This window comes from Mastigoproctus giganteus, chromosome 4 (assembly GCF_048544385.1).
Source record: "Mastigoproctus giganteus isolate SK-2022 chromosome 4, ASM4854438v1, whole genome shotgun sequence".
Lineage (NCBI taxonomy): Eukaryota > Metazoa > Arthropoda > Arachnida > Uropygi > Thelyphonidae > Mastigoproctus > Mastigoproctus giganteus.
Genome location: NC_143578.1, coordinates 208291046 through 208313375, shown reverse-complemented (window position 1 = coordinate 208313375; position 22330 = coordinate 208291046). Strand labels below are relative to the sequence as shown.

The window sequence follows — 22330 nt, the reverse complement described above, 5'->3', positions numbered from 1 at the left end:
TGAAAAGGACCTGGGGGTAATTGTGCAGGCAGATATGAAGTTCTCTGAGCAGTGCAGACGAGCTGCAAGAGTAGCGCATGGTGTCTTGTCAATGATATACAGGAATTTTTCTAGCAGGGATAAGGAGGTGATTATTCCCTTGTATAAGGCAATGGTAAGGCCACATCTTGAGTACTGTATACAGGTCTGGAGGCCTCATTTCAAGAAGGATGTAGAGCTGCTGGAACGGGTACAGAGAAGGGCAACAAGATTAGTAAATGGAACAAAGGGTTGCTCTTACGAAGAAAGGCTTAAGTTTTGCAAATTACAGAGTCTGGAGACTAGGCACCGGCGAGGTGATCTGATAGAGGTGTATAAGGCTTTGAATGGTTTGAGCATGCTCAATGCCAATGGGATTCTTCATCTTTCTCAGAATAATCACCTCAGAGGGCATAAATTCAAATTGAGGAAGGACGGATGTCGGATAGATGTGCGGAAATTTGCCTTTGGCCAGCGGGTGGTTGGTTGGTGGAACCGACTTCCATCACTTGTTGTTGAAGTTGATAGCCTAAACAAATTTAAAGCTCAACTGGACAGGTATTTCGAACGAACGGAGGGGTGAAATGGGAGTGGGTGTTTTTTTTTTTTTTTTTTTTTTGGCTGATGCTGAGTAAGCTTGCTTTCTTGCATCATATGCCTCTGCTAATGCTAATGCTAATTAGCATTAGTAGAGGCATATGATGCAAGAAAGCAAGCTTATTCAGCATCAGCCAAAAAAAAAAAAAAAAAACACACACCACTCCCATTTCACCCCTCCGTTCGTTCGAAATACCTGTCCAGTTGAGCTTTAAATTTGTTTAGGCTATCAACTTCAACAACAAGTGATGGAAGTCGGTTCCACCAACCAACCACCCGCTGGCCAAAGGCAAATTTCCGCACATCTATCCGACATCCGTCCTTCCTCAATTTGAATTTATGCCCTCTGAGGTGATTATTCTCAGCAAGATGAAGAATCCCATTGGCATTGAGCATGCTCAACCCATTCAAAGCCTTATACACTTCTATCAGATCACCTCGCCGGTGCCTAGTCTCCAGACTCTGTAATTTGCAAAACTTAAGCCTTTCTTCGTAAGAGCAACCCTTTGTTCCATTCACTAATCTTGTTGCCCTTCTCTGTACCCGTTCCAGCAGCTCTACATCCTTCTTGAAATGAGGCCTCCAGACCTGTATACAGTACTCAAGATGTGGCCTAACCATTGCCTTATACAAGGGAATAATCACCTCCTTATCCCTGCTAGAAAAATTCCTGTATATCATTGACAAGACACCATGAGCTACTCTTGCAGCTCGTCTGCACTGCTCAGAGAACTTCATATCTGCCTGCACAATTACCCCCAGGTCCTTTTCATTCTCCACCACTGTCAGTATAGTACCGCAGAGTTGATACGTTGCTCTGGGGTTACTGTTTCCCATATGTAGTACTTTACATTTGTCAATGTTAAACTTCATTTGCCACCTCTCAGCCCATCTGTTCAACCTTTCCAGATCCTGTTGCAGCAGCATAGCGTCAGTAGTGTCCTTAACAACCCTGCCAACCTTTGTATCATCTGCAAACTTGGACATTAAACTTGATATCCCATCATCAATATCATTCATAAACACCGAAAACAACAACGGACCCAACACTGAACCCTGAGGGACTCCACTAATAACATTAGTCCACGTTGAGCAGTGTCCATTGATTACCACTCTCTGTCTTCTGCCACTCAACCATCCCCTTATCCATAGCAGCAATTTGCCTCCAATGCCACACTGCTCCAATTTGTGCAGCAGTCTTCCATGTGCAACAGTATCAAAAGCCTTTCTAAGATCCAAATATATAATATCAAAGTTATTCCCTGCATCCAGTTCTTTTGTGACTACATCATAGTATCCAATCAAATTGGTCAGGCAAGACCTGCCCTTAACAAAACCATGCTGCGTCTGAGCTATAACTGAATTCTTGTCTAGATGATCCTGCAGTGCTTCTTTAACCAGTGCCTCCATTAATTTACCCGGAACAGAAGTTAAACTAACAGGTCTATAATTACTTGTGTCAGCCTTTGATCCTCCTTTGTGAATTGGGGTTACATTTGCACATCTCCAGTCTATGGGTACCCCCCCTGAGTCCAAAGAAGCTCTCATAATTATGGCTAGGGGTTTGCTTACTTCCTTTGCTGCCTCCTTTAATATAACTGGATAGATCCCATCCACCCCAGGTGCCTTTTTTATGTTTATCCTCAACAATCTCTCCTCCACTTTCCTCTCAGTTATTACAAAATCATCCAGCTCCCTGCCAATGTTTACTTTACCTAGATCATTCTCCTTCCTGAATAACTCCTCATGCGTGAATGTAGATGCAAAATACTCGTTTAGATTGTTAGCCACCTGAGCAGGATCCTCAACTGTTGAACCATCAATATCCAGTGGACCAATCTGATTCATCCCTTTCCTTCTTGAGTTTAAATATGTAAAGAACTCTTTTCTGTTTTTCTTTGCATCCTTTGCCAAGGATTTTTCGTAGTCTGCCTTTGCCTGCCTAATCTCCTTTGTGACTTGGTTACAGACCAACTTATATCTATCATAGGCTTCCATGTCACCCATTAATTTGTATGTATCCCATGCATCTTTCTTCTCTGCCACATGTCTCATTAGTTCATCTGACAACCATTTAGGCCTAAACCTTGAACAATATTTCTTAGTTGGTATGTAAAGCCTGGTAGCCTCCAAGATTAGTTCCTTGAATGCTTCCCATTTTGAGTTTGCTGTTGGTAACATCGTCAGTTGGTCCCACTGTATAGAATTTAAATACTGTCTCAGACCATCATAGTTGCCTTTACGAAAACAAAAACCCTTCCCTCTACCTCTGATGGTAGTTACCTCCTTGAGTAAATCCCACTTCAACACACTGTGATCACTGCCACCTAGTGGTTCATTTATCTGCAGATTCTTAATGCATGAAGAATCACTACTGATAATCAGATCAAGAGTATTGCTCCCTCTTGTTGCCTCACGAACATGCTGATGTAGAAAACAATCATCCAATAAATCCACAAAAGCCTTGCTAGTGTGCGAGTGACCAACCCACAAATTCCAGTCAATATCTGGGAAATTAAAATCCCCCAATATAAGACTCTCTGATTTACTGGCCCACTCTATTTCCCTGTACAATATCTTATTATACTCATCAGAGTCATTAGGCCTATAGCACACTCCTACTCTCAATTTTGATTTCCCTATGCTTATGTCACACCAAACTGACTCGACACTGCCCTGTCCATCGATGTCGACTGGCTTCACTTCCTTGGACTTTATGTGTTTCTTAACTAATAGCATAACCCCTCCTCCCCTCCTGTCCTGTCTATCCTTTCTATACACATTGTATTCCCCAAATTCCAGTTCCGCATTACTTATATCTGTGTGACACCACGTCTCTGATATCCCAACAATATCTGCCTTTGATGTTTTGAGCAATACCTCAAATTCATCAAATTTATTTACCAAACTCCTAGCATTAGTGTACACGCAGGTATACATGCACCTGTTGCTATTCTTAGCTACCCTAACACAACCCATGTGTTTACTTGTACCGCAATGACTCCCAGCAGTCTCTGAAATATCCTGCATCTTGTTTTTCAGGCTTCTGCTCATTTCAATAGAAGCAGTGCAAGAATCACTTCCACCTCTGCCAGTGGCTACTGTTAATCTATTAGTCCTTGTATCCCCCCCAACTAGCAGTTTTCCGACCCACCTAACACTGCCTCGACAGCATCAGCAAAAATTCTTGCACCCTTTCTATTTAAGTGTATCCCATCCCTGTAGAAGCAATCTCTCCTGTTAACAAGTACAGTCCAGGCTGAAAAAAATTCTACCCCTTGAGCCTTGCACAATCCCTCCAGGGCCGAATTGATCGACAAGGCTCTCATCATATACTCCCTCCTATCGTGTCTGGGCAGAATTGCAGACACTTTCAAATTCAACCCTAATTCACGGCTTTTTTTCAACAGTGACCTGTACTTGCTAAGTAATTCCGCTGGTCTCCTACTCTTAATATCATTAGTGCCAACGTGTACAACTATATCACCTTTTGTGCCCTTAAAAGATGATATCCGCTCTACAACGTCATCAACCTTTGCCCCTGGCAGACATACCCTGGTCCTATTCCACCTATCCTTTTTACAAAGCATGTTCCCCGTTTCCCTGACAATAGAGTCACCAACAACTACTAGTTCCTGTGGGACCAGCGCATTCTCCCTAGGGGGCTGCCTCTGTGTTGCCTGATGACCAAGTGCAAGCTCTGGCGTTGATGTGGGCAGCTGAGAGCTTGATGGGCCCCTCAATTTATTTCCTTCGAGGGCATCCACCCTGTCCTTCAAGCTCTCATAAAGGCCCATAACAACGCTGAGTTGTCGCCTGATTTCCTTGCACTCCTTACATCGTGCACACACAAAGACACCCCCCTCCTTGGCAGTATCATGTCCCGTACCCGACTGCTCCGCAAACATCAAGCAAACAGTGCATTTTAAAAGACTGTGATTCAGAGGGCAACTGCCCCCCTCAGTTCTCCCCTGAACCACAGCACTCCCATTAGCTTGAGCCTTTTGCTTTGCTGCTCTGGTCAGAGTCATGATTCCGATTTAATTCAATAAAATTTCAAAACAAAAATTAAATCCTTAAGTTATATCCCAAAACAGTTATAACGCTATATTTATTTTTTCGGTATCTAGTTTCTTCTACGAGTTCCCTTTATACAACTTCCGTATCACGTGTACCACTATAGTTATGTATTAATTATTTGTTACGATCAAGTCGTTATATATATATATAGAGTTAAAAATACAATTTAATTGACAATAAAGTTTATCAAATTAATAGATTTACTGATTAATGGACAATATTATATTATGCACTATACTACACTAAGCTTATGCTATCGTGTAAAAATGGCGGGAATTCTCGAACGGTACTTCTACGGACTCGTAAGTATTGATTAGCTTCCAAATCTCGCTATCTCAATTTAGAATAAACTAAGAATAAAATAAACTAGAATAAACTAATCTACTTATAGAAGATAATTTGATATAACAATTGGTTAAGAAATCGACTAAATTTGGTTAAAAAAAGACCTCTCGTTCAATTCGTAACACGTGGATTTGATACCGTTACCGATACAAAGTAATACCTACAAAATCTCTGTCTAAGTTAAACTTTAAACTAAGTATCGTAACTAGGAATATAAAGCTACTCTAGAAAATAAGTTAATATGACAATTTAAGCTAATAAATCAGAAAATAAATCAGGAAAAACTTCTCTGTTCCAAGAGCTTCTAGGAGCTACGTCCGCACAGGCTAACCTCGTTCCCAGACTCAAAAACTGTCTGAGACCACTGAATTCACCTTTATGAAAGTAAAATTCTTTTCCTTTACCCTTGTCAGTAGTTACATCTTTAAAGTAAATCCCACATCAGTGCACTCTGATCAGTGTCACCCAGTGGTCCTTTTACCTGCAGATCCTTAGTGCATGAAGAATCACTGCTGATAGTCAGATCAAGAATATTGGTTCCTCTTGTTGCTTCTCTAAAATGCTGCCCTTATGGGTAGCACAGTTGGTATAATCACTGCCCTCCCCACTCTGTGTGGAAAAGACCTCAGTTTGAATACCATCAAAAACGTGAGGCATTTTTATGGGCCCTTTTCTCAATGTGGCTGAATTAGTAATTTTCAGGCAAGGGTAATGTGTTTTTTCTTCCAGAAACTTGTATTTTTTGTTAAGCAAACAACAAAATAACCACAGAACACATGCAATTTGCAGATGTATTATATATATAGTACAATATGGCCTAAGTTGTTGATGCACCTAAAACCCTACAACAACCAAGCAGCCGACAAGGCTAGCCAGGTGAGTAAAGTGCCTCCCTGGCAACCCAAAGGTCACAGGTTTGAATCCTGCCTTTGGCTTGGATCAGAGTAAAATGCAAAAACTTTGGGAGGTGCATTATGGCCACAGAAGCCAATGTGCCAACAACTAACAAGAAAAAAAAAAAAAAAAACCAAGCAACCTCTAACATGCTGCTGTAGAAAACAGTCATCCAATAAATCCACAAAAGTCTTCCTAGTGTGTTATTGACCAACCCACAAGTTCTAATCAATTCAGAAAGAATCTAATTAATCTAGAAAGTTAGTCTCTCATTACATAATATTCTGATTTACTGGCCCACTATATTTCTCTGTATAACTGTTTGTCATTCCCATTGCAGTCATTAGGCCTATAACACAATTCCACAGTTTAATATGCTTCTTAACTAAGAGCATAATCCCCCCCTCTTGTTCTGTCTGTCTGTCTTTTCTGTACACATTGTACTCTCCATCCCTTATGTCTGAGTAACACCATGTGTCCAATACCTCTGCATTTGATAGCCTGATCAGTACTTCAAATTCATCAAATTTATTTACACTGCTCTTAGCATTAGTGTGCATGATATACATGCATCTGTTCTTAGTCACCCTAACACATCCTATATATTACTTTTTTCATGCTGGCCCAAAGTGGTGCTTGAAATTTTTGATACCTTGCTTTCCAGGCTGTTGCATGATAGAAGCAGTGCAAGAATAATGTTCATCTCTGTCTGCACTCTAATTAATCTATTAGTCTGTGTATCCCACATGTTAGCAATTTTCTGGCCCATCTAACACTGCTTTAATAGCATCAGCAGATATCCTTGTACTCCATATCCCATCCCTGTAAAAACAGTCTCCTATTTACAAGCACAGACCTGCTGAGAAAAATTTTACCCCATCTGCCTCGCACAGTCTCTAAAGGACCAAATTGATCGACAAGGGTATCAGCATGTACTTCCTCCTATTATGTCTGGACAGAATTGCAGATACTTTCAAATTTAATCCTGACTTGTGATTTTTCTCAACTTTGTCCTGTACTTTGTACTTGTTTAAGTATGGAGACCTCAGATCTCCTACTCTTAATCTCCTACTCAGATCTCCGTCTCAAGTAGTGTTAGGGAAAATTTAAGAAGTAAGAGATGTTCAATGAGCCAAGGCCTTTATGTTAATAATAGAGTTCTATGTTCACTGTATGGTCAGTTAAAATGTACTTATCTCAAAACATATCTCTCATTTCTTTACTCTGAAACAGGTGCACCTGTCTCAGTATAAAGAATTAAGGGATAAATTTGGTAATAATGTCTTAGGTAGATAGTAGTGAAAAAGGCCAAATAACTGTGTGTGTGTGTGTGTGTTATGAAACCCTCAAACACAAAAGGTATATGGAACCTATAGTACTACCTGTTACGATATATGGATTGAAGGCTGAGAAGACAGAAGATACTTGTTGACATTAAACTTGAATTTCTGTTGGTTGTAATTTTCAGGAAATGCATGTGAAGGAAGTTAGTTCTGTAAGTTTGGTGTGGGATGCTGACATTGCAGCATGTGTTTGGAAGAAAGTGAGGGAATTACAGATACCAGTTCAGAAGAACGGTGCCCATGGCAGTATCTGTAGAAATGGTATAAAGTAGAAACTGAGTGTCTGAGTTGGGGAATGAAGAGATTTTGTAAGAGATGCATTATTAATTAACCTGATTCCCCTCTTTGAATGGAGTCTAGAAGTTTGAGAGAGATTTTGTAGGTACCACCTCCAGATGTGGGAACATTCTTAGCAGGGACAGGGCAGATTTAAGATATGTACAGAGTGAGTAGTTATTTAGAAGAAAGGTAATGCCGAGAGTGAAGAAGAAAATCCAATTTTCTTTTAGCCATACAAAGCAATATTTGTGGTGTGTTTATGTCAATAAAAATTAGAAGTCACAGTGATCTCTAATAGAGTTATATGATCTTGTCTAGAAATCTGAGTGTCATCAAAGAGGAGTGTAAGAACAGTAAGACTTTTATGTAAGATTTTTATGAGAAATATGACAGAACTGAGTTTTAGGATTGAAGTTAACTAAGTTTTCTGTGCCCTATTAAAGAAATACCTATAGATCAGCATTTAAGGTAAATATTTGAAGAAGGTGAGGCTGTTTGTCAGAGCAACATTTCTAAAATTAGAAGGTTGAATGTAGTATGCTATCATCAGCAGGACTATGGATAGGATTTCCAGTCAGCAAATCATTAATCTAGGAGAAAATGAATGGAGAAAGAACAGAACCTTTGAGAACACCTGCATAGTGGAGCAATCAGGTACGGGACATGATATTGCCAAGGGGAATGTCTTTGTGTGTGTGTGATGTAAGGAGTGTGAGGAAATCAGGCAAAAACTCAGCATTGTTATGAGCCTATATGAGAGCTTGAAGGACAGTGTCGATGCCCTCGAAGGATCTAAATTGAGGGGCCATCAAGCTCTCAGCTGTCCACATCAACGCCAGAGCTTGCACTTGATCATCACGCAACACAGCAGCAACCCCCAAGACAGAATGTGCTGGTCCCACAGGAACTAGTAGTTGTCGGTGACTCTATTGTCAGGGAAACAGGGAACATATTGTGTAAAAAGGTTAGGTGGAACGGGACTAGGGTATGTCTGCCAGGGGCAAAGGTTGATGACGTTGTAGAGCGAATATCATCTTTTAAGGGCACAAAAGGTGATATTGTTATACATGTTGGCACTAATGATATTAAGAGTAAGGAGACCAGCAGAATTACTTAACAAGTACAGGTCACTGTTGAAAAAAAGCCGTGAATTAGGGTTGAATTTGAAAGTGTCTGCAATTCTGCCCAGACGATAGGAGGGAGTATATGATGAGAGCCTTGTCGATCAATTTGGCCCTGGAGAGATTGTGCAAGGCTCGGGGGGTAGAATTTTTCTCAATCTGCTCTGTGCTTGTTAACAGAAGAGACTGCTTCTACAGGGATGGGATACACTTAAATAAAAAGGGTGCAAGAATATTTGCTGAGGCAGTGTTAGGTGGGTTGGAAAACTGCTAGCTTGTGGGGGGGGATACACGGACTAATAGATTAACAATAGCTGCTGGCAGAGGTGAAAGTGATTCTTGTCTGCTTCTATTGGAATGAGCAGCAGCCCAGAAAGCCAGTTTTTAGGAATTTCAGGAACTGCTGGAGGTCAAAACAAGTAAATACATGGGCTATGTTAGAGTAACTAAGAGTAAGAACAGGTGCATGTATATTTCTTGCATGTACATCAATGCTAGGAGTATAGTAAACAAATTTGATGAATTTGAAGTGCTGGTTAAGACATCCAAAGTGGATACTGTTGGGATATCAGAGATGTGGTGTCACTCAGATATAAGGAATGCAGAACTGGAATTTGGGGAGTACAGTGTACAGGAAGGATAGATAGGAAGGGAGGGGTTATGATATTAGTTAAGAAACACAAAATCCAAGGAGGTGCAGCTAGTCTACATTGCTGGACAGTGCAGTATCGAGTCAGTTTGGTGTGACATACCATTGGGAGATCAAAATTGAGAGTAGCAGTGTGTTATTGGCCTAATGACTCAGATTAGTAAAATAAAGAACTGTACAGGGAAATAGAGTGGGCCAGTAAATCGGAGGATCTTATAATGGGGAATTTTAATTTCCCGGATATTGACTGGAATTTGTGGGTTGGTCACTCGCTCACTAGCAAGGCTTTTTGTAGATTTATTGGATGATTGTTTTCTACATCAGCATGTTCGGGAGGCAACTAGAGGGAGTAATACTCTTGATCTGATTATCAGTAGTGATTCTTCATGCATTAAGAATCTGCAAATAAAGGAACCACTAGGTGGCAGTGATCACAGTGCGCTCAAGTGGGATTACTCAAAGAGGTAACTACCATCAAGGGTAAAGGGAAGGGTTTTTGCTTTCGTAAAGGCGACTACGGAGGTCTGAGACAGTATTTAAATTCTGTATGGTGGGACCAACTGATAATGTTACCGACAGCAAATTCAAAATGGTAAGCATTCAAAGAATTAATCTTGGAAGCTACTAGGCTTTACCCCCCAACTAAGAAATATTGTTCAAGGTTTAGGTCAAACTGGATGTCAGATGAACTAATGACACATTTGGCAGAGAAGAAAAATGCATGGGATACATATAAAAATAATGGGTGACATGGAAGCCGATGACAGATATAAGCTGGTCTGTAACCTAGTCACAAAGGATGTTAGGCAGGCAAAGGCAGATTATGAGAAATCTTTGACAAAGGATGTAAAGAAAAACAGCAAAGAGTTCTTTACCAACTGGATATCAATCCAGTTGGTAAAGAACTCCACATTTGGTCCACTGGATATCAATGGTTCAACTGTTGATGATCCTGCTCAGGTGGCTAACAAACTAAATGAGTATTTTCCTTCTACATTCACCCACGAGGAGTTAATCAGGGAGGGGAATGCCAGAGGTGAGTTAAACTCTGGCAGTCAGCTAGATGATTTTGTAATAACTGAGAGCAAAGTGGAGGAGAAATTGTTAAAGATAAACATAAGAAAGGTGCCTGGGGTAGTAGTAGTAGTAGTGGCATGTGATGCAAGAAAGCAAGTGTATGAGCTTATGCAGCATCAGCCAAAAAAAAAAAAAAAAAAAAAAAAAAATTACACCATTCTCTCCAAACGCCTGTCCAGTTCCTCCTTAAATTTATTTAACCTATCAACTTCCACAACAGATGGAAGTTTGTTCCAGCAATTAATCACCCGCTGGCTAAAGGCAAATTTCTGTACATCTATTCTACATCTGTCTTTTCTTAATTTGAATTTATATCCCCTTAGGTTCATAATCTGAACAGGTGGAAGGATTCCCATCAGAATTCAGCATGCTCAACCCGTTCAAGGCCTTATACACCTCAATCAAATCATTGTGCATGTGCCAACTGGGCTAGCCGGGTGGGTAAAGTACCTGCCTAGCAACCCAAAGGTCGCAGGTTCGAATCCCGCCTCGGGCTTGGATCAAAGCACTGCAAGAACCTTGGGAGGTGCATTATGGCCACAGAAGCCGATGCGCCAACAACTACCAAAAAAAAAAAAAAAAAAACTGTGCGGTGCCTATTCTCCAGCCGCTGCAATTTGCAGAAGTGAAGCCTCCCTTGGTAAGAGGATTCCTCCATTCCCCTCACCAATCTTGTTGCCCTTCTCTGTACACACTGAAGCAAATCTACATCCTTCCTAAAATGAGGCCTCCAGACCTGTACGCAGTACTCAAGGTGCGGCCTGACCATTGCCTTATACAGAGGGACAATCACCTCCTTTTCCCTGCTAGCAAAATTCCTATATATCATTGACAAAACCCCACAAAACCCCACAAAACCCCCAGCCTGTCTACATTGCTCAGAAACCTTCATATCTGACTGCACAATTATTCCCAGGACTTTTTCATTTTCTACCAGCTTAAGTGTAGTACCACACAGTTGGTACGTTTCTCTGGGGTTACTTCTATCCATATGCAGTACTTTGCATTTGTCAAAGTTAAACTTCAGTTGCCACTTCTTAGCCCATCTGCCCAAATTATCTAGATCCTGTTGCAATAGCACACTGCCATTACAGTCATTAACAACCCTGCCAGCCTTTGTATCATCTGGAAACTTCAACACTAAGCCTGATATACATTCATCAATATCATTGATAAATATACAAAACAACAGTAGACCCAAAACTGAACCCTGTGGGACTCCACTAATAACATTAGTCCACAAAGAGAAGCACCCATTAATTGCCACCCTCTGTCTTCTCCCACTCAACCATCCTTTTAATCCTTTTATCCATTGTAGCAACTTACCCTTAATACCATTCTACACCAATGGGTGGATGGGATCTATCCAGTTATTTAAAAGGAGGCAACAAAAGAAGTAAGCAATATATTTATATATTTGGATCTTAGAAAGGCTTTTGATACTGTTGCACATGGAAGACTGCTGCACAAATTGGAGCAGTGTGGCATTAGAGGCAAATTGCTACTATGGATAAAGGGAAGGTTGAGGTGGAGAAGACAGTAGTAATAAATGGACTAATGTTATTAGTGGAGTCCTTCAGGGTTCAGTGTTGGGTCTATCATTGTTTTCTGTATTTATAAATGATATTGATGGTATATCAGGCTTAATGTCCAAGTTTGCAGATGATACGAAGGTTGGCAGGATTGTTAAGGACACTAATGACAGTACGCTGCTGCAACAGCATCTGTATTTCCTAATTCATTTCACAAATATATGTGGTCTCAATTCTAATCTCAACGATGTCCATTTCCACTTGCAGTCTGCCAAACCCCATGTACTTTTTCTGACAGAATCTCAGTTATCGGTTGATTCAACTACTGCTCTTCTCAGATACCCAAATTATTCGCTGTATGATTCCTTTCGCCTCAAAGGTGGTACTTGTGCATATGTCCGTTCTGATATTCCCTGTCAGAGACTTGGCAATTTGGAATCTCCTCTTTTTGATCTTCTCTGCCTTAAAATCTCTCTACCTCATTGTGTCAAATTCATCTGTTGTCTCTACCATTCTCCCAACTCCACTAATCACTTGGAGCTCTTTGACTTCCTCTCTTTGCAACTTGACTTTCTCCAGTCCAAATTTCCTAACAGTGAGAATTTTCCTTGGTGATTTTAATGTTCACAACTCCAGCTGGCTTCCATTTTCTAGTCACACCGACCCAGCTGGTCGAGATGCTGAGGCTTTTGCAATTACTAATGACCTAGCACAGATTGTTCATTTACCTACAAGAATACCGGACAATCCTAATTATACAGCCAATACGCTTGATCTTTTTCTCACAAAACAACCCTTCTAAGTACACGGTCGAAGTGAGAGGTCCTTTAGGCACTTCAGATCACAACTTGGTGATTGTCTCTTCTCCAATGGAACCTTTATCTCATGGCTATTCCCAACCTCATGTTGTTTGGCATTACAAGAATGCAAAAGGCAGGCGAAGGCAGATTACAAGAAATCCTTGGCAAGGGATGCAAAGAAAAACAGCAAAGAGTTCTTTACTTATGTAAACTCTAGAAGGAAGGGGATGAATCAGATTGGTCCACTTGATATTGATGGGTCAACTGTTGATGATCCTGCTCAGGTAGCTAACGAACTAAATGAATATTTTGCATCGACATTCACACATGAGGAGTTATTCAGCAAGGGGAATGCCAGAGGTGTATTCAACTCTAGCAGTAAGCTACAGAATCTTGAAATAACTGGGAGTAAAGTGGAGGAGAAACTGTTGAAGATAAACACAAGAAAGGCACCCTGGGTGGATGGGTTCTATCCAGTTATATTAAAGGAGGCAGCAAAGGAAGTAAGCAAACCCTTAGCCATAATTATGAGAGCTTCCTTGGACTCAGGGGAGGTACCCATAGACTGGAAATGTGCAAATGTGACCCCAATTCACAAAGGAGGATCAAAGGCTCACACAAGTAATTATAGACCTGTGAGCTTAACTTCTGTTCCAGGAAAATTAATGGAGGCACTGGTTAAAGAAGCACTGCAGGATCATTTAGACAAGACTTCAGTTATAGCTCAGACACAGCATGGTTTTGTTAAGGGGAAGTCTTGCCTGACCAACTTGATTGGATACTATGATGCAGTCACAAAAGAACTGGATGCAGGGAATAACTTTGATATTATATACTTGGATCTTAGAAAGGCTTTTGATACTGTTGCACATGGAAGACTGCTACACAAATTGGAGCAGTGTGACATTGGAGGCAAATTGCTGCTATGGATAAAGGGGTGGTTGAGGGGGAGAAGACAGAGAGTGGTAATCAATGGACACTGCTCATTGTGGACTAATGTTATTAGTGGAGTCCCTCAGGGCTCAGTGTTGGGTCTATTATTGTTTTCTGTATTTATAAATGATATTGATGATGGTATATCAAGCTTAATGTCCAAGTTTGCAGATGATACAAAGGTTGGCAGGGTTGTCAAGGACACTACTGACACTATGCTGCTGCAACAGGATCTGGAAAGGTTGAGCAGATGGGCTGAGAGGTGGCAAATGAAGTTTAACATTGACAAATGTAAAGTACTACACATGGGAAACAGCAAACCCAGAGCAACGTATCAACTCTGTGGTACTACACTGACAGTGGTAGAGAATGAAAGGGACTTGGGGGTGATTGTGCAGGCAGATATGAAGTTCTCTGAGCAGTGCAGACGGGCTGTAAGAGTAGCTCATGGAGTATTGTCAATGATATACAGGAATTTTTCCAGTAGGGATAAGGAGGTGATTATTCCATTGTATAAGGCAATGGTCAGGCCACACCTAGAGTACTGTATACAGGTCTGGAGGCCTCATTTCAAGAAGGATGTAGAGCTGCTGGAACGAGTACAGAGAAGGGCAACAAGATTAGTGAATGGAACAAAGGGGTGCTCTTATGAAGAAAGGCTTAAGTTTTGCAAATTACAGTGTCTGGAGACTAGGCACCAGCGAGGTGATCTGATAGAGGTGTATAAAGCCTTGAATGGTTTAAGCATGCTCAATGCTGATGGGATTCTTCCTCTAGCTCAGAAAAATCACCTGAGAGGGCATAAATTCAAATTGAGGAAAGACAAATGTAGGATAGACGTGCGGAAATTTGCCTTTAGCCAGCGGGTGGTTGGTTGGTGGAACAGACTGCCATCCCTTGTGGTGGAGGTTGATAGCCTAAATAAGTTTAAGGCTCAGCTGGACAGGTATTTTGAACGAACAGAGGGGTGAAGTGGAAGTGGGTTTTTTTTTTTTTTTTTTTGGCTGATGCTGCATAAGCTTGCTTTCTTGCATCAAATGCCTCTACTAATGCTAATGCTAAAATGGAATGACCTGCGAGATGGCTTTACTTCTTTTCCTTGATCGGATTACTGTTTCAAAACTTCTGATGTCAACGTTTGCTCAGATCATGTCAGTGAAATTATTCTTGCAGAAATGGAATCCTTTATCCCACACTCCACTTTAAAATCTCGTCCTTTATCTAAACCTTGGTTTTCCAATAAATATGCTAATGCTGTTCAAGAGAAGAATATTGCATATCGTAATTGGCTTGTTTCTAATTCTTCAGTTTCATTTTCTGCCTACACCAAAGCTCACAACAATTGTAAAGCAGTTATTAATCAGTCCAAACTAGAGTTTGAACAGGCTAAGAGTAGAAACTCTGTCCAAACCAGATGATTCTGTTGTCACTTCAGCCAAGGATAAAGCTGACCTGCTAGCATCCCATTTTTCTTCCTGCTCAGGTATTAATGATCTTGGTAAAAAACCTCCCACCATTCCCAACACACTCCATTCAATGCCTCCTGTGGTCTTCCGTCAAAAGGATATCAGAAGGATTTGGGACTCTTGATGCTAAGAAAGCTCCAGGTCCTGATGGTATTCCTCCACTTGTTCTCAAAACCTGTGCTCCTGAACTTACTCCTATTTTTTGCCACCTTTTTTCACTTTCTTATTCCAAAGGTGTTTTTCCTTCTGCTTGGAAATTTGCTCATATCCAGCCATTTCCTAAAAAGGGTGACAAATCCCTCCCATCCAATTATCGTCCCATTGCAATTACTTCTACTCTTTCTAAAGTAATGGAGAAATCAATTAACCGCAACTTTTAAACAACGTAGAAACCTTCTGTCTGATCAACGATCGCCAGTATGGATTCCGTCATTGTCGATCCACTGGTGATATTCTGGCTTATGTTACCCATTGATGGACTAATTCAATGGAAAGGTTCAATGAAACACAAGTAGTTGCTCTTGACATCTCAAAGGCTTTTGATCGTGTTTGGCATAAAGGTCTTCTAAACAAGCTTCCATCTTATGGTTTGCCAACTGTTTTTAGTAATTGGTTATCCAGTTTTCTCTCTGATTGCTCACTGAGGGTGATGGTAGATGGCTCTCTGTCTTCTAACTTCTCCACTAATGCCGGTGTCCCCCAAGGTTCAGTTCTTTCCCTCACTCTTTTCCTCTTGTATATCAATGACCTTCTTCCATTGACTGGAAATCCTATCCATAGTTTTGCCGATGATAGCACATTGCATTCACCTTTCCATTTTGAAAAACCTTGTCCTGCTCAATCAGCTTCAACTTCTCGAAAATCTGCTACAAATTCCTTAAATGCCGATCTTCAGGTAATTCTCCAGTGGGGCAAAGACAACTTAGTTGATTTCAACCCTTCTAAAGCTCAGTCTTGTCTTATATCTCGTAAAAAGGATTCTTCTGCTCCTATGCTTATCTTTGGTGACACTCCGATTTCTAGGCCAAATGATATATCTCTTTTGGGGATTACCCTGACTTCTAATGTCTCTTGGCACAAGCACATTACAAATATTGCTTCCTCTGCATCTAAAAAACTTGGTTTTCTCTTTCACTCTCAGCGTTACTTTTCTTCCAAACAGCTGCTCACTCTGTATAAATCGCAAATCCACCCTGCCATGGAATATTGTTCCCACATCTGGGGTGGTACCCCCAAAACCTCTCTCAGGCTTCTTGATTTCATTCAGAAGAGGGCAATTAGGTTAATTAATGATTCATCTCTAACAGAGTCTCTCCACTCGCTTTCTCATAGACTTACTGTTTCTGCTGCATGCCTCTTCTACAGATACTTCCATGGGCACTGTTCTTCTGAATTGGCTTCTATAATTCCTGCTCTCTCTTTCAAAACAGTCCGAACACGTGCCGCCACCAGCCCACATCCATTTACTGTCCAACTTCAAACCCACAGAACCAACTTTTCATCTTCCTCATTTATTCATTCAACTGCCGTTTTCTGGAACAACCTTCCTTCATATGTATTTCCTGAAAATTACAATCTACAGAAGTTCAAGTCCAATGTCAACAAATATCTTCTTGCATCCTTCTGTCAAAAGATTTCAGAAAGCACTGAGTGGAGCACATTGGGTATGTTAGGAGTTAGCTTACCAAGATCATCAATACAAGGGTTAGAAGAAAGGTAGGATGCTATTAAGTTGGCTTTATCTTTAGCTGAAGATGCCAAAAAACCATCAGGTTGTACTAGAGTAAGAGTGCAGATGGAAAGAAATTGCAGTCAATAGCTTTGACAAGAAGCAAATTTTCTATTCTCAGCCTGTTCAAAATTGAATTTTAATTGATTATATGCTAGCTGATTTGGATGGCTTCTAGAGAGTTACCATTAAGTTCAATTTGGTAAACTGTCTAGCAGCAGCTCTGTGAATCCACACCCCATTAAAATATAAGGAATATTGGATCTTGTCATGATGATACCCATCATAACCTCAAAAGACATCACTCATACTGTATGAAGGTGGTTGCTGGAGCTTTGGTATGGAGACTAAACATGGTTTCACAGCTTCAAGCCTCTAATAAGCAAAGTGGTGGTATTGTACCAGACCATGAGTGTTGTTTACTACAACACTCATGATCTGGTACAATACCACCTTGGTTTACCTCTGTGTAATGTGGATGCCACACCTCGACTCCTGCTTAAATTGGTTCTCACCTAAGCAGCCATCTTTATACGGGATACATTGTTTCCAACTTTGAACATGGTGAATATACCAGGGTTACTAACAATGCCACCAATGTGCAGGTGCAAGCAAGAATTTGATTGTTTCAAAATGACTAGACTTCACTGAAATTTGGGCTTGCTTACTTACAAATGGAATCTGAATGTCATTTCCATAAATATTTTAAACTCCTTATTAGGAAGCCCTATACTCTCATACCTCTAAGAATATCTGTAGCAAGTCTCAAGGACCAAGGCTTGGAAGAAAGAAAGGGATTAATGAATAGTATTCTTTTTGTATACACTCTATTGTATACTAATCATTAGTGTCTTTCTTCTGGGTATATTTGATATATTTCTTTATTTCTCGGTATCCTTTGTTATATGACATTTAATATTTCTCCTCAGATTTACTTTTCTTCCCAAATTTGCATCCTAAGATAAATCTATGCAAATCTACATCTCACCCATGATTTTACCCCTTGGTTCATTACACTGTGACAGATGCACTGGTATCTTACTGCACTGTAACCTTCACTCTCCCATCTGAATCCTATAGATTATACTAAAGAGAAAGCTGAATTTTTGTTAGAGGAAGCAATATTTTGTTACATGCATGTCAAAAAAAAAAGTTAAGTCTGGGTCCCTAGTAAAGAGTTATGTTATGATCTTTTCTAGAAATCTGAGTGTTATTGAAGATCAGCATGAGAAGCACTGTGCTCTTTTGTGAGAAATATTTAGAAATAAATAGTAAATTTCTTATAAATCATGAATTAATCGAACACACGTTAGTGCATAGCATCATGTTAGTTTGTAGTAAATAGGTGAAATGGCATTGTTTTTGTTATATCTCATATTGTGAATGCATCTAAAATGTAACACACTGCATACATTAACTGACTTTTAGTAATAGTATTTGCCATATAGTTGCAAGGAAGCCACAGGTTTTTGCTGCACTGGCAAAAAAAAAAAAACAAGTAGATAATAAAATGCAGATTATATGCTTTCCCCCTGTGTGAGGATGCTTTTATTGGCTAACTAACCTAGTTGGTTTTAAAAATTAATTTACCCAATGCTACTCTTTTATCTTGCAAGGAATCTCCTGTATGATTTGCCCCATACATCTTATGGCAGCCACACTACAGAACGTAGATTGGACCTCTCCAATTATTCCTTAAATTTCTGAGATAGTTAATTTTGTTTGAGGGACTGAGACCTATAAAAAAAAACTTGTGATATTTTAATCTTTGAATGCTCTTGCTATGCTTATTCTGGGAGATGAATGGTTTAGATTGGTTGCTTCTGAACATAGCAGTGGTTTTTTATGTAGGTTTTTTTTTTTTTTTTTATCTCTAATTTTCTATATTCTTAATGCCCTGATTTATACTATCAAATTCAGAAATACTGGAAAAATTCATTATTCCTTAATTTCTTCTTTGGGTTTCTTTAAAAAAAAATTTTCTTGTCCCTTTTGCCCCCCCCCCCACTCCAGTTGTTACATTAACTTGGCTTGGGCATTATTTTAGCCCATAGGAGGAATTTATCACATTTTAGTGATACCCTCATGCAATGTTTTCACTGTCTCCCATTAAGTTACTAATTTTGTCAATTAACCTTTATCATCTGAATTTAATTTAAAATTAACATGTTTTGTTAACTTTTTGCATCATGATTTTTTACTCATTGGCTCAATATCTTGGGTTTGTTTTCCAGGCTCTCTCTCTGCAATTTTTATATAAGAATCTAATTTTCTCTAATTGATTCATTTACAGATTCTGCCTGTCTCATGTATACTGATGCAATCATGAGTTTATCCTTGTAACTGTTCTTTTCATTTAAATGTATCACATGGTCATTTTCAGACAATCTATATATTATTTTTAATAACAGCATCATTGTTATCAAATTATAATTTATCTTCTCTTTTATAGTGTACAACTGATAATAGATACCAAAGCTGGATCCAAAATGTTGTCATTAGTTAGTAAATTAATTCAGTATACATTTGATATACTGGGTGTGGAATAATCCCACGCTTTATGCTTCAGTTAACGGCTTAATTTTGAGTTCTCGGTATGGATTTAAATTGGTTGCCTCTTAACTTAGTTTGTTTTTAAAAGTAATTTATCCAATTCTGCTCTTTCATCTTATAAGGAATCTCCTGTATGACTCTCCACATGCCTCTCATGCATGGCAGCAACACTCCAAAAGGTGGATTGGGCCTCTGGTGTTATTTCTTAGATCTCTCAGATGGATAAATGCCTGTTTGAGGGATTGAGATAGACAGTAAACTTAATTTTGAATTCTCAAAATGTCTGTGGTGTTATTTTTTTCATTCTTTTTGTATGCATTTTATTTTACGTTATTCTAAATAATGGTGCCAGCATCCAAATGTAGGTGTTTCTTCTATTCAGTTGCCATATACCCGTGTAAAGTAGGTTACTTTCAGGTGTTGAGGGTAAGTTTTTGTTACCATTAATGCTGAGGTTTTTTGGATTGATCACTGCTTGGTCATTTTGCTTGAGATGCATGTCTTGAGAAAAAGGACTGAAGAAAGAAGTCTGAAGTAGGATCTGTGTACTTCCACTCCCTTCTGTTCTTATGATAAACAAAAGAGATGTCTTCTTTCAATGTTCAATATTCTTACCCTGTTTAAAGAGCATTATACCTTTTTCAGGTCGTGTTGATCTGAAGCATTCTTATTGTGATAAAACCCTTCCATGTTTTTGCAAGGGTTTTACTTCAGAAGAAGTTTAAATGTTTATATGTGAGCTTGCAGATTCTCTCTGCATTATCTTATTGGACATTTCAAATTTTTTGTAATGATTAAATCTGTGGCTTATGCTAAAGATATGCCAAGTTCCTGTGTTGTTGATCCCACACTTAAGAGTTCCATCCAGGTTTTGTTAGAAGTTATTCCAGATAGTTGAAAAGCTGTATCACAGCTCTTCAACTATCTGATATAATATATTTGTAGACCTTCAATAAATTGAAAGATTCCTGATTTGGACTGCATTTCAGTATTTTCCGCTGTTCAGGAATATCACAATACAAGTTTCACCAAGGCTTGCTTGAGATTCTGGAGTTCTGTTACTTGAATGACATTACTGGAACTTACTTTCTTACTTAATAAGTGCAGCTGAAGCCATATGTAATATGTGGCTTCAACTACATTTGTTAAGTAAGAAATTTATTCCATGTTTTATATCTTTCATATAACCTTGAAGTTTGAATTTCTACAGGTGATAGTGGATGTAGGTAGATTATTGTGCATCAGCTGATTGAAAAAGTTTAGTTTGCATTTATTTTGAAATTATAGATTTGCCAACAAATGGAAAGTCCTTATGGAAAGTTGAATGTTTTGTGTATTCTGATTTCAGTTGCTTATGGAAAGCCACCATTCAGTCTTCTAGTACTAAAATAAACAGATGCAAAACAAATATGCTGTATTAAATGCAAAGTGATTGACAGCTGCTGATCATTTAATGGTGTCAGATACACATACAGAATTCTGCTCTTGCTTAATTCTTTTTATGTATTTGACATTATTTAGACTATATTGAATGACCTTGAATGATGGATGACTAATTGGTTAGTTGGAATAGCTTAAATGGAATGGTTTAGTTTATATCTATTATATTGCATTTAACTAAAATGAAACATGATTGTGGAATTTTTTCCCCCCTCTTAGTTTTGATGGACGAGTGGTAGCTAAACTACCATTTATACCTATATCGTGGATTCAAGGCCTATCTCATCGCAATTTGCCTGGTGAAGACTATTCTGATTGCTCTTTCATTTTCCTTTACATACTCTGTACAATGTCTATTAGACAGGTAAGGGGTTTTTTTTTTTTTTTTTTCAAATAGCTTCTCTAGATAAAAAAAAGTTTTTCACTCTAGATTTTATGCTTTGAGAGGTGTAAATTTGTAAATGAAATTTATTTTATCATTTGTTACATCATAAAGGATTTACTAGTTACTAGAATCATGAAGCATATTGTAGTCAATCCTTTGACTGACTGCAATATGCTTGAATTGCATTTCTAAGTTATTTCTGAACATCATGGTGGATGTATAAATGTTTTCTAAATGCAAATAGCTAAGAATTTTTTACTTTGAAAATGTTTAATTCCTCACCAGGGAGTGAAAATAGCTATTTGAGATGAAAGAGACAGAGGTATTAGAACTATTCAATCATTTACATTTACTATTCATATTATAGCATAATTATATAAATTTTTGTTTATATTGTTTATAATTTTTGTTTTATATCTTAAAAAATAAAACTTGGTTTTGATTTACTACACTCTCCTATGAAAATATTAGAGAACATAACTGTTAGTGTTGGTAAAATGATATAAGGATGCAAACTTATAGAGGATCAGGGGGAAAAGAAAAAAAAATTACCCACTTCATTTGCCCTCAAACAGCACTTTTGCTCTAAAACCTTTTGACATAAATTTATGCAATTTTGTTGTGAAAGGTTTTATAAATGAAAGTGCCATTCATGAATGTGTTAAAAATGTGGATTAATCATGTGTTAAAAATGTGGATTAATCATGTGCATGACAAATTTGATAAATTGAGACTGGTTAGACAGCAGATGTCTGAAGTTAATTGACACTATATATCAATTAAGGCCTCCGTAGCCGAGTGGTCAGGAGCAGGAGTGCAGTGGTACACGCTCTTTGAATAGACCGGGGTTCAAGCCCCTGACTGCTAAATACGATCGATCTGCCAATCCGCACTGGACCAGCGTGGCAGATTATGGTCCATTTCCCTCAGCATGAATTGTTGAGGAGGCTTCCATCCTGCAGTGGGTTGATAATGGCTGCAATTTATTTATTTTATTTATATATCAATTGATGTATTCTTTAAATTATCTATGGTTGTTAGTCATAAGGCTACGCAAATTGCAGTTAATTTTAAGCAGTGACAATTTTT

General features: G+C 39.0%; 1 protein-coding gene across 1 annotated transcript in view; it reads left to right on the top strand.

Moving 5' to 3' along the window:
* LOC150087354 (calcium load-activated calcium channel) overlaps positions 1 to 22330 on the top strand; it is a 147766-nt gene that overhangs the window by 119680 nt on the left and 5756 nt on the right. The window contains exon 6 of the mRNA XM_090372017.1: positions 21076 to 21220. Within this exon, the coding sequence (XP_090228143.1) occupies positions 21076 to 21220 (145 nt within the window). The remainder of the gene's footprint in view (positions 1 to 21075; positions 21221 to 22330) is intronic.